Source organism: Enoplosus armatus, chromosome 20, assembly GCF_043641665.1.
Source record: "Enoplosus armatus isolate fEnoArm2 chromosome 20, fEnoArm2.hap1, whole genome shotgun sequence".
Classification (NCBI taxonomy): Eukaryota; Metazoa; Chordata; class Actinopteri; order Centrarchiformes; family Enoplosidae; genus Enoplosus; species Enoplosus armatus.
In genome coordinates this window covers 12,982,017-12,996,783 of record NC_092199.1, presented here as the reverse complement: position 1 = coordinate 12,996,783, position 14,767 = coordinate 12,982,017, and the positions used below count along the sequence as shown (strand labels likewise).

Sequence of the window (14,767 nt, the reverse complement as noted above, 5' to 3'; positions counted from 1 at the left end):
AATTACATAAAATATGAATCACTTTCACGTCTCTCATTTTATTTGCAACACAGTGTGCTGGTCATATTGAACCATACATAACCATATATGGCTGACAGGCTTACAACACACACACACACAATGTGTAAAATGTTAAAGAAGTAAACACATGGTTACAAATTGATTTAGAGCGCCTTTCCTTGAGGCTGTTTTCATCAGGAGTACTGTGCTGAGTCTGACACTGCCCGAGCCGCAGACTCCTGTGCCTGCTCTCACAGCTCTATAATTAGCCAGGGTCTAATCTGAGGTTGGATTTTGGTGGTGAGGCTCATGAAGAATCTCTGTTCCATTATCTTGAACCCACTGACCTGCTACACCAAAACATTACAGATTAATTTAGATAGTGAAAGTAACTGCAAATTCACTATATTTTAACTTCATCACTTTGGTTAGAGAAAACAAAAAAGGTCTAAAATGTTATTTTAATGGATTGTTCTAATAATGCTCCTTGGGCCTCCGTGAACTTCCTTTGTGAATGGGATCACTAGAACTCCCACTTCACAGATGCAAACATGCGACTGACTTCCCTGGTCAAGAGTAAACAGAATGAGGATTTATTGAGTAAAGTGCTTAGCTTTATTTAGTTTTGCAAGCACTTTGGATCATCACACATTTCTTGTGATTAGCACCAATGAAAATGTCCACACATCAACGCACGCATGTAAAGAGAATGATACCTCTTTATAAAGTGCACAGGGTGCGTGCACACACACACACACACAAACACACACACATACATACATACACATCAATACTGCACAGAAAACCACAGTGGCTGGGCCATGGAAAGGCGGATGTGCTTATGGTCTTGACAAATGGTACATGGCGAGGTGGGGATGAGCCTTTGCGCCCAAAATCTGTAAACCTCCCCACACATCAACCCCATCCCCCTGACCCGAGTGTGTCGCTTGAGGCTTGCGAGGAGGAGCCACCGTGCCAATCATGTCAGCACTGATGGGCGAGGGACAAAAGGTCAGGAGAGGGGTCAGAGGTCACGGTCATGTCGAGCCTGGACGCCCTCTGGTCTGCAGACTACTGAAGTGCGCCTCCCTCAGGACTCTGTTGATGTAGTCATAAGAGACACTGCTGCCGTCGCCATGGAAACCAGGCTGAAAGGAGCTAGCAGACTCCTCAGGCTTTGGGCTGCCGGAGTACTGGGTGGTGCGGTTGTTCTGGCTGTGTATGCATGGCCTGGTGCTGGCCACTATTGCTCTCTCTGGACTACTGATCCCATTACTGCTGTCGCTGCTGGAAGACTGCAATACAGAAGAGAGAGGGGCTCTGAAGTGTAGCTTCATGGATGGATGCAGAAGCTTTAAATAAAACATTCCAGCTTTTCCTGACAGTGGTGCATCGCATATGTAACGCTGAGTCACATGTATTTATATGCATGATGCCAGGTTGCTTGCTCTATCCATAAATGTCAATGGACTTATTACACATTATAAAGTCAATGATATAGAATATATGACCTTAACAGAAAGAGTTATCATCTCCCCAAAGATGAATTTCATCACACAGATGACATCTGGGTAAACCTATGTGTGATGGTCTAAAGACGAATGTAAAGATCAAGTCAGTCTCACCTCTGAGTCCAAATCTGACACAAGCAGGCTGGGACCCCCTCCTGACCTCTTGGCCTGAGGACTCAGCTGTTGGTCCTCCTCGCTGTCACAGCTACGATGTCGTTTCCTGTGCAAAACAAATATGGAAGAAATAGCGAGTATTGTGAGTGCAGAGGACAGTAGAGTGAACACAAGAGTGAAAGAGATAGTGTGACAGAAATGATGCAGGTAGGGGGAGAGAGAGATTGGGCGGAGAAAGGCAGAGTATCAGAAAGAGAGAACATGAAGAGGAACCAAAAATAGCAACTCACACTCAGTCAGGCAGTTACATGATCAGACATGTGGCACTCCCATTATGTGAACACATTGATTATCATACCTTGACTGGGGTCTTTATAGAGATTTAACATACAGTTTGGATATTACATTGATACTGCATTGTCAGACTGAATAGTCTGGGATATTGTCTTGACTTATGTGATTTAGCTACAATGTTGCATTACAATAAAGTGACAATTATTAAATGTAATATTGCATGTAATAATGAGACTCTATAAATAACCAAAATGTGTAAAAAATGTTATTCCTGTTACCTGTTGTCAGTCAGCATTACTGCAGTCTTGACGGATGGTGTTTTATCGAAGAGAAAGGTTGACAGTCCTTGTGAGCCGGATTGAGATATCTTGTTTAAAAGCTTTGGTATGTTACAGCTCCACGACCGTTTCACAGAAACTCAGTATGGCAGGATTCCTCTCATCTCATCGGAAAGTCGAGGATGTGTGAGTGAGTAATCTCCAGACGACTGAAACACAGGTCGCCGTAGGAAAGCACAAACCTCAGCTGTGGGTTAGTTCAGACCTGTCACGGCTCCAACTCCAGTCCGCTCTGCCTACGCCTCGGTGGTGGTAATATTACAAACTGCAGCTGGGCGTCTGAAAGCTAACCAGCTAACTACTAGGTATTCTCGTTTACGCAGTGAAATCTCGAGGAACTCCAGGCATGACAGTGAAGAGAGCAAGCTAGCCTGCTAGCCGCTACCGCGCAACGCTAAGTCAGCTACTTGTCAAGCTAACTACTTTAGCTAACTAATGCTGTACTATGCTAACTGAAAGTTCTTCCGCTTTCGTATTCCGTCCACTTGCCGTTAATCGCGGTTAACTGTTGCCTTTACTTGAGAGTAGTCCGACGCAAGAAACTAAACAACTAAAGTGAAAAATACATTCAACTTTATTGTTGTCCGAAGTAGGATAGGCGACACTCCGGAGTCGTTAGGTGTGCCATAACGGGCTTGTCTTCTTTGCTAGGCGTCAATGTCGCCTGAAGTGAAGAGCTCCACCCCTCTGTTTACCTGACGTCATCACAATAAGTGTAACGCCGAAACGGCTTCCGGTGTCAAACTCACAGTGGACAACTTGTCTACATTGGGGAATATTATCATTTTTTTTGTATCTTCTTTTCTCGAATAAGTTAATTAATTTGTCGTAAAAGAGGGGTTTTGATAAAGTGTCGAGGACAGGCTTTTCCGTTGTTGAAAAGAAGAGTTGTTGTTTTAGCAACTTGCTTTAGCATTAGGCTAATATGTGAAATAGGTCTACAGTGTCTGTCCAGGCAGGTCTTTGCAATTTATATCTACTTACACACTCTCTGTGCACATCCTCTGAACATGTTATTTTAAAGATGTCTGCATTTACATTTGCTATAGTCTATTATTTTATTTTATACAGTTTGATACATTTGTGTTAAATATATGGTGTATATATTGTCTAATACTTTTTGTAACATATTATACATTTTCCTTTGCTAGCAGCCTCCTATTTGGCTGCTACAAAGGTAAACAGATAAAACCAGGACGCATTTAGATCTTAGAATCAAATTGTCATTGTCACAGCTCTTTGAATACTGTTTGTCATAAGCATCCACAGGTAGCCGTATGGGGTCAGGTACTCAAAACTGTAGCAAGGAACAAAAAATGGATCTCTACATGATAGCAAAACCATGTTGCAAAATTCACTTTGACTTCATCTGTATCCATGTTAATGCTGTATGTCCTTCCCATAGATGAAGGTGATCCAGCACTCTGTGGGGACACTGCAGACAGCTTTGGTCTCTAATTCTCAGGACTTGGTTAAACTTTACAGCAAGTACACAAAAGAAGAAAGGCATCTTCTAGAGGAAGGATTCCACCCAGGGCAGCTGGGTTCCCTTTTCCAACCCATCACAGTGCACTCTGACTCAGACTGGATATCTGCTCACCCTGAGGAACCTCAGGGCTTTGAGAGCTTCTACAGAGACCCTTACCGTAGAACCCCCAATGCGAGCCACAATACTATTTATATTCAAACCATAGGTGAGTATGTTTGTGTCTAGTGCGACAAGAGCCTCTGTACTCCTCAGTCCTTGTGAAATTTGTGGGTGTGTTTGTGAAAATGTTCTCACAGCATTACCCCCGATAAGATTTGTTAAGGAAAGGACATGTAAGCATGTGCATATTCGCTATTTCTCAATGCCAGTACAATAATGCATAACCCGTGAGCACTTAAAGTAAACGTGTCACCACAGTTCATGTCACTGAATGACTAAAAACTGACAAGACATGCAAGAAACTACATTCAACTACATTGTGGTCTATACAGAGGGATGAAGTATGTATAGTATGTTATACAGTGCTCTTTTTTTTGGACTTCAAATGCAGCATGTTATAGTTGGCTGGCCTACGTTTCCTGTAGGTTCCTTTGGGGAGGCGGGGGCCCAGACAGACCAGTATGTGGAGTGGCTCAGAGAATACTGCCAGGCCTTCTTCTGTGGGCTTTCTGTCAAGTTGCTGCCGGCGGTTACTGTGGCTGAAACAGGATGTTCTTTCAGAGTTAACAGTAACTCGCACAACCTTCAGATCCTCACCCGTAAGTTAGGGAGTCCATATCTATAGAGGGGGGTTTAGCCACTTTCCGTGTAGAAATGCAAGAGTATGAAGGGTAAAATGCAGTGATGTCCAAACTGGACTGCGCATGATATTGCTTTGTTATTATTGTTTCTTCTTGCAATTTAGGTGACTTGCTACAATTCCTGAGGAAAAGGAAACCAAAAGATGCTTTTTGTATTGTTGGACTCACAATGATTGACCTCTACCCTAAAGACTCCTGGAACTTTGTCTTTGGACAGGCTTCTCTCAGCATGGGTGAGATTTTACCTCAAAGCCTTAACTAAGAAAATATAACATTCTCTGTGATTATTAAGGATAGATGCTATCACTCTATATAATAATACTCCACTGAATCTCAACATACTATAAAGACAGGCATGACAGTGAATGCCTGTGAAGCTTCTACTATAAATCTGCTGTTAAAATACCCTGATATGTCCAGAACAAGCACAATATAAAAGGAGAGAGAATCAGTAAACGTTGCTTGTCGGCTGAGGAATAACCCTCTGACGATGTAATGGGGTTGAGCTGCCACTAGATGGTGCTAAAGTGATTTACATACAATCCAGGAGAGATTTTGTTACCTACATCCTCACTGTTGTTTCTGTGCTTGCAGGAATGGGTGTTTTCAGCTTTGCCAGATATGATGACAACTTCTACAGCAGAAGTTATGCTGGGAGGCTGAAGAAATGGCTTCAGCCAAAGCAGGGGGACTACTCTGTGTTTGACGGTTATTACACTCCCCCCATCGCCAGCACTCTGCTGCTTCGATCCTGCAAGGTTTCTAACAAACATGCTCCTCTGCTCACTCAATTTTTGTACTTTTGAGTGGTCTTGCCAAAGGTCCTCCACCATTTTACTTGTGTCGATACTGCTGATAAAAAACTCAATACTGCTGTTTTTTTGTTATCAGAACCTGAATGTTAAATATTTCTTTCCAGACAATGACCCATGAGATTGGCCATATGTTTGGAATACAGCATTGCCAGTGGTTGAACTGTGTCATGCAGGGCTCCAACCACCTTGAGGAATCTGATCGTAGGCCTCTGGATTTCTGTCCCATCTGCCTTCGCAAGCTACAGGTTGCAGTCGGCTTCAAAATAGCTCAAAGATACAAGGTAGAAAACAAGGAGGAACCCTGATTGTGATGATAATCAGCATAGTCATAATATACTCTATACAAGAATAGTGCAAGTTCATTTGGTTGCTCGTTTACTTGGTGCTGGGTCAATGAGTTCAGTGTAAGTATCACATGCCAAAGTAATCCTGATTATTTCAACCCACTTTCTAGCAACATCTATGCACCACACTGAGAACGCCTGACATGCTTGAGCTCACAGGGGGTCTTTAAAGCAAACTTTAAAATCTTTTAATCCAAGTGTGCTGAGCTAGTAGATACCGAAAGACATATTTCACACAGAATCTGACTGTTTAACAATAACAGAATGAATATATTTCAGTTCCAGTGAGTAAATCAACTTTTTCCCTTAGAATTTTAGTTACTATGGCAACTTCATTACAGTGAAGTGATTTACAAAGAAGCTTCTGGTTTTTCTGAATCACAAGATGTCAGTTTACCAAATGCAAAGACATAATCAGGTGCATTTATCTTTTTTTTTTTTATGAATATCTGTGTTCAACAGGCCTTACTGCACTGGTTGGAGGAGGATCAGAGTCAAAGATCCAGACCAGGGGAGGCCTCTGCCTGTCAGCGTGTGCTCCACTTATCCAAACCCACTGAAGCCTTTCACTCGTCCAGACTTTGGCTCCGCAGGTGTCTGGACATACTGGAGGAAAACATATGAGCTATGTACTCGCCCATAAATCTAGATAAGATAGGGAAATACATGCAACAACTCTGACCTATTCATGTATGCCATGCAAAATTAACATGTCTGCTGCTGTTCATATATTTTTAAATATAAATTAAAGATGCAATATGTACACAAAATGTTTTAATATGAGGGTACAATATTCTGTTAACATGAAGTGAACATGGGTAGTTTTTATGCATTCTGTTTGCAGTGAATTATGTGACAAATAGAGCAGTATAACAAGTTGCTTTAAGATTTAAGTTTATAGGAGAAAAAAAACACTACACATAATTTAGAGGTTCAAATCACACTGTTGCTTTAATGTGATTGAACACATTTTCATTACAAAAATAGTTTTGAGTCTGACATCTCATATCACAAGTGTTTGATTAAAAATAAACATTTTTAATCACGTTATCTCCTGAGCTTCATGTATTTTCTATAACACGCGTTACAGAATTTGTGCAATTTCTTGTTCTTGCAGCTACATCTGCGTCACAGTTCTTGTGGATCACCAGCAGGTAAATAGTTCATCAAGTATCACTGTTGCATCTTGCTTCTGGAATATGTAAAACAGAGACACCTCCGTTAACACTGCATCACTCATGGTCCATTTTGAACACGTCCATACTTTCCGGCCATATCTTGCACTATCACTATATCAAAAGCTTAATCAAAGATAATTGAATAGTATAGTCCTTCCTTTTAACAGTACTGACTCTAGAAAAACACTGTTTGGTACATTAGGCCTGTAAGGCACAATTGCTATGTACATATTGTGATCTATAAGTTCTAGTTGGCTCTCAGAGCCCAGATCTACAGTGGGAGATCATAAACACTTAATATTGGTCTTTCTCTTCATTGTATTCATGTCACTTCAGCACTTGCCAGCAGTAGTCTTTAGATAGCCGTTCACTCTCATGGCTTTACCCTTTTGTTACCCCTCTCCAACTGTATGTTATCAGCTCAAGCAAAACGTATGACCTCCTGGACATCTCTTGTGGCCTGCGCCTGCTCGTGGACCGAGTTGTCTTCTACTTCGGAGCAATCCTCGGGAATGTCAGTTCTTTTGTCCGGGTTATGCCCTGCACTCTGTTCCTCAGAGTCCCCTTTCCTTTCATGCACGTCTTTGTGGCGCTTTGAGTTCCTCTTTCTGCAGAGTAATCCTCTTTTAGCAGGTTTTACCAAACCCAGGAACACAGCACTAACTGCCATGCCGACTGCACAGGAGTAGAAGGCTGATCCGTAGTTCTGAGTCATATCCACCAGCACACCTGGGGATAGAGGAGAATTAGAGGGAAGCACTCTTTACTCATCAACTCCACTTTACCTGTCATGAGGAGCTTAATGTCCTCTGTGGCTCTGCACAGGGCTGAGAAGATAACCCTGATGACGTCATAGTGATGTCACCAGGGTTATCTCAGCTTGGAGACTAAAAGTTATTTTACATAAAACCTGCATTACAAGCAGAAAGTGTGGAGTTTACAAGACATTTGCTAGAAAGGAAGGGTCTAATGACAGAAGCTCCCAGGTTGCATTATGGGACATGTAGTATCCAGTGTTTTTGGAGCTTGAACCATACTAAAGACTAAAAAGTCAGGATATCTCGGCATCTGCTGCACAAAGTTTGACCGTTCTTTTGGATAATCTGTGCAGTACTAAAAAGATGGAGTAGACAACAGTTATTACATTAGAAACCCTTATAAAATATGATAAATAACTGATTATGATTTATAATATTATATGCGATTGATGAATATCTGCACTAGACCTCAAAACAGAATGTATGCATTTCCTTTCCTGTGGTTTAAGTCCTTGTCTGCAAGTCTTTTTTCCTCTCTAGCTCTCCATCTTTCAGCTTTAATTTTACAGAATGTACATTGTAACTGCAGTCAATACAGTGGGACATTACATCGAAATCAACAATCATTGGTGTGTGTTAAGAAGATTATAGCTGTAGTAAAGTGAAACCATAGCCAGTATTTACAGTACACTTTGTACTGCAAGATAACTCTTACCTCCAAGTGGGGGTCCAGCCAGCCCAGCAAAGCTCTGTATGAACACATAGACACCAGCAGCTGAAGACATCCTCTCTATGCCCACCACATCGTCCTCAGCCAGCATGGGGATGTGGGTGCACGCTAGGGTTCCCATAAAGAAGCCATACAAAGCGCAGCACACAGCCAGGCCATAGAACTCCGTAACCAAAGTAAATCCCACCAGATCTGCAGTCATTGTAACTACACATGCCAGAAGCACAAGCAGCTTCCTCTTCCTGAACTGCCTCCTTGTCAGGATCCACCCAATGGAGAAGCGGCCAAAGATTTCAGCCACTGCCATGGTGGAGAGCATGTAGGTGGCGCGGTCCCGCTCCACACCTCGACTCACGCTCAGCTCGATGATGTAGAGTTGAGGGGCGAAGAAGCCGAGCGTGGCGAACAGTCCGAACAGAGAGTAGAGAATGAAGCTGCACTCTGTGAGGATGGAGAAATCTAGAAGCTTTGAAGTCTTCGCCGATAGCTTTTCCTCATCTTTCATCACTTCTTTCTGTGCATCTTCGTTCTTTTTCTCCTGTGTTTCAGTGTTTTCCACAGTTATCTGCTCTGTCTTCAACCTTGCTTCTTTGTGCAGTAAAGTCTTCTCCTCTGGCCTGCTATTGTCTGTGTCCTTCAGAGACTGGACACCAGAGTCTCCAGTGCTCACAGAGCCTGCGGATAGCTCATTGTCCAGACTATTTTGTGCATGCGAGGTGTTGTTTGTCATAGAGTCCTCCGAGTTTGTGCCCTCTACATTCTCTTGTGTGCTGAGGGCCTCCGGTTCCTTTGGGGACGACCCGTCAGGCTCCGTCTCGTGGGTCACTCTGGGTTTGATAACGATTGGCCGAAGCAGAGCACCACAAATGATGATGGTGCTTTGCAAAGCTCCTATCACTGCCATGGTATGTCGCCAGCCAATACGGTCCCTCAATGCAGAAAAGGCTGAGGGGCAAGAGGAGGTATTTAGTGAGTGTTCTTCAACAAAATACATACATGGTTTTAAGTATGGGGTGTTCAAGACTGCTATGGAAATGGACATAATATGAACAAGAGGATGTAATGTAGCTGCTACATTCTGTGGCTCTTACCCCAAGCCCATTGGTTCCCATGATAGGCATGAATCTTTAAAAACAGGTCATAAATGTATAGTTGGATTTTAAAAATAGGCTAAATCATTTGCTAAAACAGCTGGGCACCGTAGTGTTTATCAAACAGGAGTAAATAGTGTATTTGTTGGGGACTATTTTCAGCCACACTACTGAGTATTTACGGCAGCAGGGCAGTGTATGTGGGCTTGACTCGAAATGTTCATGTTAATGAAAAAACATGTCATGAAGTACAACGGTGTGGCCACTATGGATGACTACACTGGGAATACTTGTTTGAAAGATCAATTCATTGTTGGCATTAGTCTTTTGACACTAACAAAAATATAGAATATTACCAAACTTTTCTTTACACATTTTATTTTGTCATCTTTCCTGTCACTAAATAAGTTATACAAGTCATCTGCCTTGAAGAGCTGCAAACTCCAGAACAAAATGAACACTCATCACATTCACATGGTTTTCTTAAACCCCCTACAAATGTTTGTCTTCTCCAACTGCATGCATGAAACATCAGTGGAAGCTCTTGCACTCACCTGGTGCCAGGGCAAACATGGACAGGGACTCTCCAGTGGAAGCGACAGCTGTGACCAGAGAGCGGCGACGGTTAAAGTACTGGGAAAGGATGGTCACAGTGGGCAGGAAGGTCAGACAGTAGCCCAGACCTGCACAGTGGAGAATATGCAAGTTTTAAAGCTCTAATTCTGCTAGACAAGCTGCTAAAATTCAAAGAATGATAGCATTATGTGGGGTTCAAAGAGGGAGACAAAAGAAGAAGAAAGCAATCCAATACCTGCAACTAATCCATAGGTGATGTACATTTGATTGATGGAGCTGGTAAAGCTGGTGGCAATGGTACCCGAGGAAATAAGTAATCCTCCAACCATAACAACAAGTTGGAAGCCAAAGCGGTTAGTCATCATAGAGGAGAGAGGACCTGAGGACCCATGGAGAACAAACTGTAGTTTAGTGTAGACTATGTTGCAGTGATTCTCACAACTCTATTATCATTTCAATCTATAGTCTGTACTTTACTTTATTTAATCTCATGAGCTGTCCTCACCATTGAAGGTCATGACAAACACGCAGATGGAAACAATCCAAGAGACGCGACTGTTGGTCTCTCCAAACTCCTCCATCAGGTCCTGGAGGAAAATGCCAAAGCTCTTAATGGTGCCGTAGGTAAAAACCTCCACCAAGAAGAAGGCCACGGCCACCAACCATCCCCAGCCTCCATCAGGGGCCTGTGGGTACACATTGGGCCCCAAGAAACGTGTTCCCTTGACTCCACACAGTGCCATGCCCTAAAGAGAGAAATGAAATGAATGTTTTAGTGACTGGCGTGGTCAGCAATTTTAAAAATAAATGTACTTAAAATGTGTGCATACTTTGACTAGTTGGCTTGCTATAGGAAAACGTTTGTAAAAAATATGGTGGCAAAAGTTAGGTAACAAACACTTGGAGCCGCAGACAAACGGAGATATTTATAAAATGAAATAGGCCACCGTTTTGCCAGTTTAGCCGCATTATCGACAATTTCAGGTGGAACTGGTCGCGTTGATAACCGTCGTCAAATTTAGCTATCGACAAACAGCAGGACAGGACAGCTCTGAGCAACACTGACTCACTCTGCGCCTGAAGGGTTTGAGCTGCTCCTCTTCTCATCTTCTTCTTAACTTTAGGTTAGGACCTGCTTCTAGTCTTCGGGTACACAAATGAATTGACTTGAACACTGCTGTCTCACCAGTAAGGTGGTAAATATGATGCTGATATGTCCCTCGTTCTTTGGCAGCCTTTTAAATAAGTTGGTTCTGTGCATCCTCACCAGGCTACTGTTTAATATACAAACACTGTCAGTGCTGTGGCCAAAGATGGGAAGGAGGAAAAAGCTGCAGTCGTTTCAGTTCAGCCCCTCTCTGCACAAGGCTGGGCCTAATCAATTATTAATGCACATTAGGGAAAATGAGATGTGTCTGGCATTTTGTTCATCAGTAGCAAACACCGTTTTAGAAGTGGGTTATTAAAATTGGCCCTGATTCAGGGTAAGCTGCGCATTAAGATGGGATATGATGAGCCCTATGGGAGTAAAATGTTACTCAACTTTATTTACAATTTGTCTCTGTTAGCCCTTTTGCTTTTGAGTCTTTTCAGTAGCTGGGTAGCACAAACTGTCCGTCCCTATCATGGCTTCACTTTTACTTCACTTTGGTGTTATACTGATACAATTGATGTTCACTTGAACAAAGCCTGGTGTTATTCTATTAGATGCCATACTCTGGAAGAAAAACACTACTTTGTCCTGACACTATTGTATACACCTGATGTGTAATGTTTACAGTAGCACAATTGCTCTGTATGGTATTTTGTCAAGTTTTTACACTTAATACATCTGCATTTTGTAAAGAAGGTGTACATGAATGCAGAACAGGTGGATAAAAGTGTGTCATCATAGTGCACACCTTTATTAATACATGCACAATCAGAATAGCTGCCATGGACAAATGCCACAACACATTTTGAATACTAATTACAGCTGCTCAGCACATTTAAGTCCCTTAGATTACTATAAGACATGAACTGAAAGACACCATATTTTATATATACAACTGGATAAATACCTTAATATATATAGGCTATGGTGTAAATATCTACTTAGGAGTTGGCAGCTGAAAGTTTGGGGAAAGTTAGTGGACCTTGACTTAAGATTGTTATGTCAAACTACTCTTTCTGAGGTCAAGAATGAAACTCTGATAAGTTGAGCGTCAACTGAAAATATATGAATGTAGACATAATATTTTGACTGAGATTTTTTTTCCAAACTCCATCCAGCTTTAATGAACACTAGGTCTAAATGTTTTCCGCCTCTGTAATAGGATTATTTCATAACTCACAACAGCTGACTTTCCTTTTTTAAAACCTGTGAGTCAGTGTTTCTTCTCACTTTCTCAAGTTTCTCAAGTACAATCAAATTCAATGCGTCAACAAAGAAACAATGGTCACAGGCTGAAACTAAGCAACAGGGATATGATGGACTTGAGGATTTCAATAGTATATATAATGTTAATATTAATTAGTAGTATATAGTAAGTAAGTTAAAAGAAATGTAATATCTATAGGTATTAGCTATAATAAATAAATACTGCTAATTGGCAAACAGTACACAGTGGGTTAGCTTTAAAGCCCTTTTCATGAAAGTGTTTCTAATGTTGTACCTACTTTTTGTGTATCCTACAACAACTAAAGTAGTTCAATTAAGTATTATCAAATTCCATTATTTACACATCCGTCCATTCTTCATTTAAATGGCAGAAAAAAACATCTCCTTCCTGATTTTCTTATGTAGGTGGCTGTTTAGTTGGAAATCCTGTTACAGGATTCAGCCCTCCTACAACTTTATTTTAATGATTATTAAATGATTTATTACTTTTAACACACTGTTGCTCGAGTGTTGCCCTGCCCTGTGAAACGCATTTTGATCTAATTGACTGGTTTAAAACGGACCATTGCTCATCTGTAGGTTTTAATGAATTAAGAGGGGTGGGAGGGGGGGTGGTAATGGTGAATGGCCGGAGCCATATGGTCAGTCCTCACGCGGCTGACGCAACGCTCGCACAGTCCAGCGGCAGCACGTGCGGTCGGTGGGCAATGTGACTTTAATAACTGCCATCACACACTTTGTAAGTACTTGCACGTCGCCTGTTTGAGTCGTAGAATCAATTCAAGAGGTGCTGAATGTGTACAGCTACTTTACTAAAGCAAACGTGCTCGCATATAATGAAATGACGTGTATTTAAGTAGTCTCGCGTCACCTGTGTGTTGCTGTTTGCAGAGAGAAACACGTCCGTCCCTCGCGCGACTTTCCTTGCTTGTAATCCCGCTGGTGTCTCGCGCTGCTCCAATGAAAGACTGAACTTTACGTAGACATTATCGCGCGCATATATCCACAAACACACTCTCACACACACACACACACACGTGGAGACCCACACGGACAAACATGCCGTGCCCGACACAAGCTCGCATTCATGAACACCCCCTCCCTAACAGACACGGGGGGGGGGTTGAGAGGGGTTAAAGAGATCCGGTTACAGCCAGTTCTCCCACCATGTCCGTCTGTAGACCCCCCCACTCTGTAACTGTGGGGTGCAGCGTTGACCCAAACAGATCTTACACACTGTGCACTTCTGTTTGGTCATTGTTTTCTGTCCAGTCACCACTCAACCTCCCCCACACCTACATACTCCACCTCCATCTCTATTGTGACCGCCTCCTCACCCTAACACTCTGACTTGACTGCACCTGTAAAATAAAGACTTTGTTCTGTAGGCACAGTCTTTGTTTCACCCTCAACCATACAAGCTGATATTATCTCAGTATTTAGACTCGATGAAGAAGTGGTTGGGCAACTGCGGTTAAATTTGACCTGTCTGTTTTTACTGTGCACATTTCATTTGGGTGTTTCCTTTTCGTCTTTGTGTTGTAGGCTGATATACAAGTTTAGCTTGTTATACTTTGTGCTATACAAAGAAAGGCACATTTGGTACGCGTAAACAACTTTGGACCAAGCATGAGACGCCTACCCCCATCTGATTTTTATCACTGTCATTATTGTTTACATGCCCACAAGATACCAGGTTATTGGGATAGAATGGGTTAAGGCAGGATAAATGGCTGTATTTCCCGCCAGGTTTCTCGTTTACGTGACCATTATGAAATTGTGGTACTACAGAAATGTTTCTAAATGATTTCCTTTCCTTAAAGGTTGTGTGGTAGATTTTCTGTTGTTTCTTTGTGAAAATCTCTCCAGTGTGTTTTGTATTTTTGCCATAGAAATCTTTAATATAGCTAACTATGCTTTTGGCTCCTTTGAAGTTAATGTATCAGTACTAAATAATGTATTTTTGAGTAAGAAGTATAAACAAATTATCATCAGCTAATCATTGTTTCAGTCAAAACTAAAGTGGAGGTGGTAGCAAGTTAACATATATAGTCTCATCTGTAGCAAGCTATTTTAGTTGTGGTTTCATAGCCTAAAAAAGTATAGAGGTGGTACTTAAACTCTACAGAAATGGGTTTTATGGGGACGATTGCACTGCAGGTCCAAAAATAAGATATTTACTATTTTCTTTACTTATGTGGTGCAAGCAGAACTAGTATTAGGAGGGAATAATGTAGTCGTTCAGCTAAAGAACAGTGTTTCACATTTAGTGACATGCTTCCCTCACTCACTGTCATACCTACATTTATCATGTAACATTTTTTATTTCGCTGACTTTTGCTTTGTATA

General features: G+C 41.8%; 3 protein-coding genes across 3 annotated transcripts; 1 reads left to right on the top strand and 2 right to left on the bottom strand.

Annotated features, from left to right (window-relative positions):
* Window positions 1–14: 14 nt before the first annotated feature.
* Window positions 15–2,897, bottom strand: LOC139303167 (protein VCF1). The gene is made up of 3 exons (XM_070926894.1): window positions 2,198–2,897; window positions 1,626–1,731; window positions 15–1,295 (listed from the first exon to the last, which is right to left on the bottom strand). Exons 1-3 carry the CDS (start codon window positions 2,212–2,214, stop codon window positions 1,038–1,040), a joined length of 381 nt encoding a protein of 126 aa, XP_070782995.1. The 5' UTR covers window positions 2,215–2,897; the 3' UTR covers window positions 15–1,037.
* A 124-nt stretch (window positions 2,898–3,021) lies between these two features.
* Window positions 3,022–6,650, top strand: LOC139302978 (archaemetzincin-2). Its single transcript, XM_070926645.1, has 7 exons — window positions 3,022–3,212; window positions 3,663–3,951; window positions 4,331–4,504; window positions 4,651–4,779; window positions 5,141–5,304; window positions 5,466–5,642; window positions 6,168–6,650. Exons 2-7 carry the CDS (start codon window positions 3,663–3,665, stop codon window positions 6,327–6,329), a joined length of 1,095 nt encoding a protein of 364 aa, XP_070782746.1. The 5' UTR covers window positions 3,022–3,212; the 3' UTR covers window positions 6,330–6,650.
* Window positions 6,630–13,320, bottom strand: LOC139302975 (monocarboxylate transporter 7-like). The gene is made up of 7 exons (XM_070926639.1): window positions 13,290–13,320; window positions 10,544–10,784; window positions 10,274–10,417; window positions 10,017–10,145; window positions 8,357–9,316; window positions 7,323–7,612; window positions 6,630–6,897 (listed from the first exon to the last, which is right to left on the bottom strand). The coding sequence occupies exons 2-7, from the start codon at window positions 10,779–10,781 to the stop codon at window positions 6,850–6,852; spliced, it is 1,809 nt and encodes a 602-aa protein (XP_070782740.1). The 5' UTR covers window positions 10,782–10,784; window positions 13,290–13,320; the 3' UTR covers window positions 6,630–6,849.
* Window positions 13,321–14,767: the final 1,447 nt, after the last annotated feature.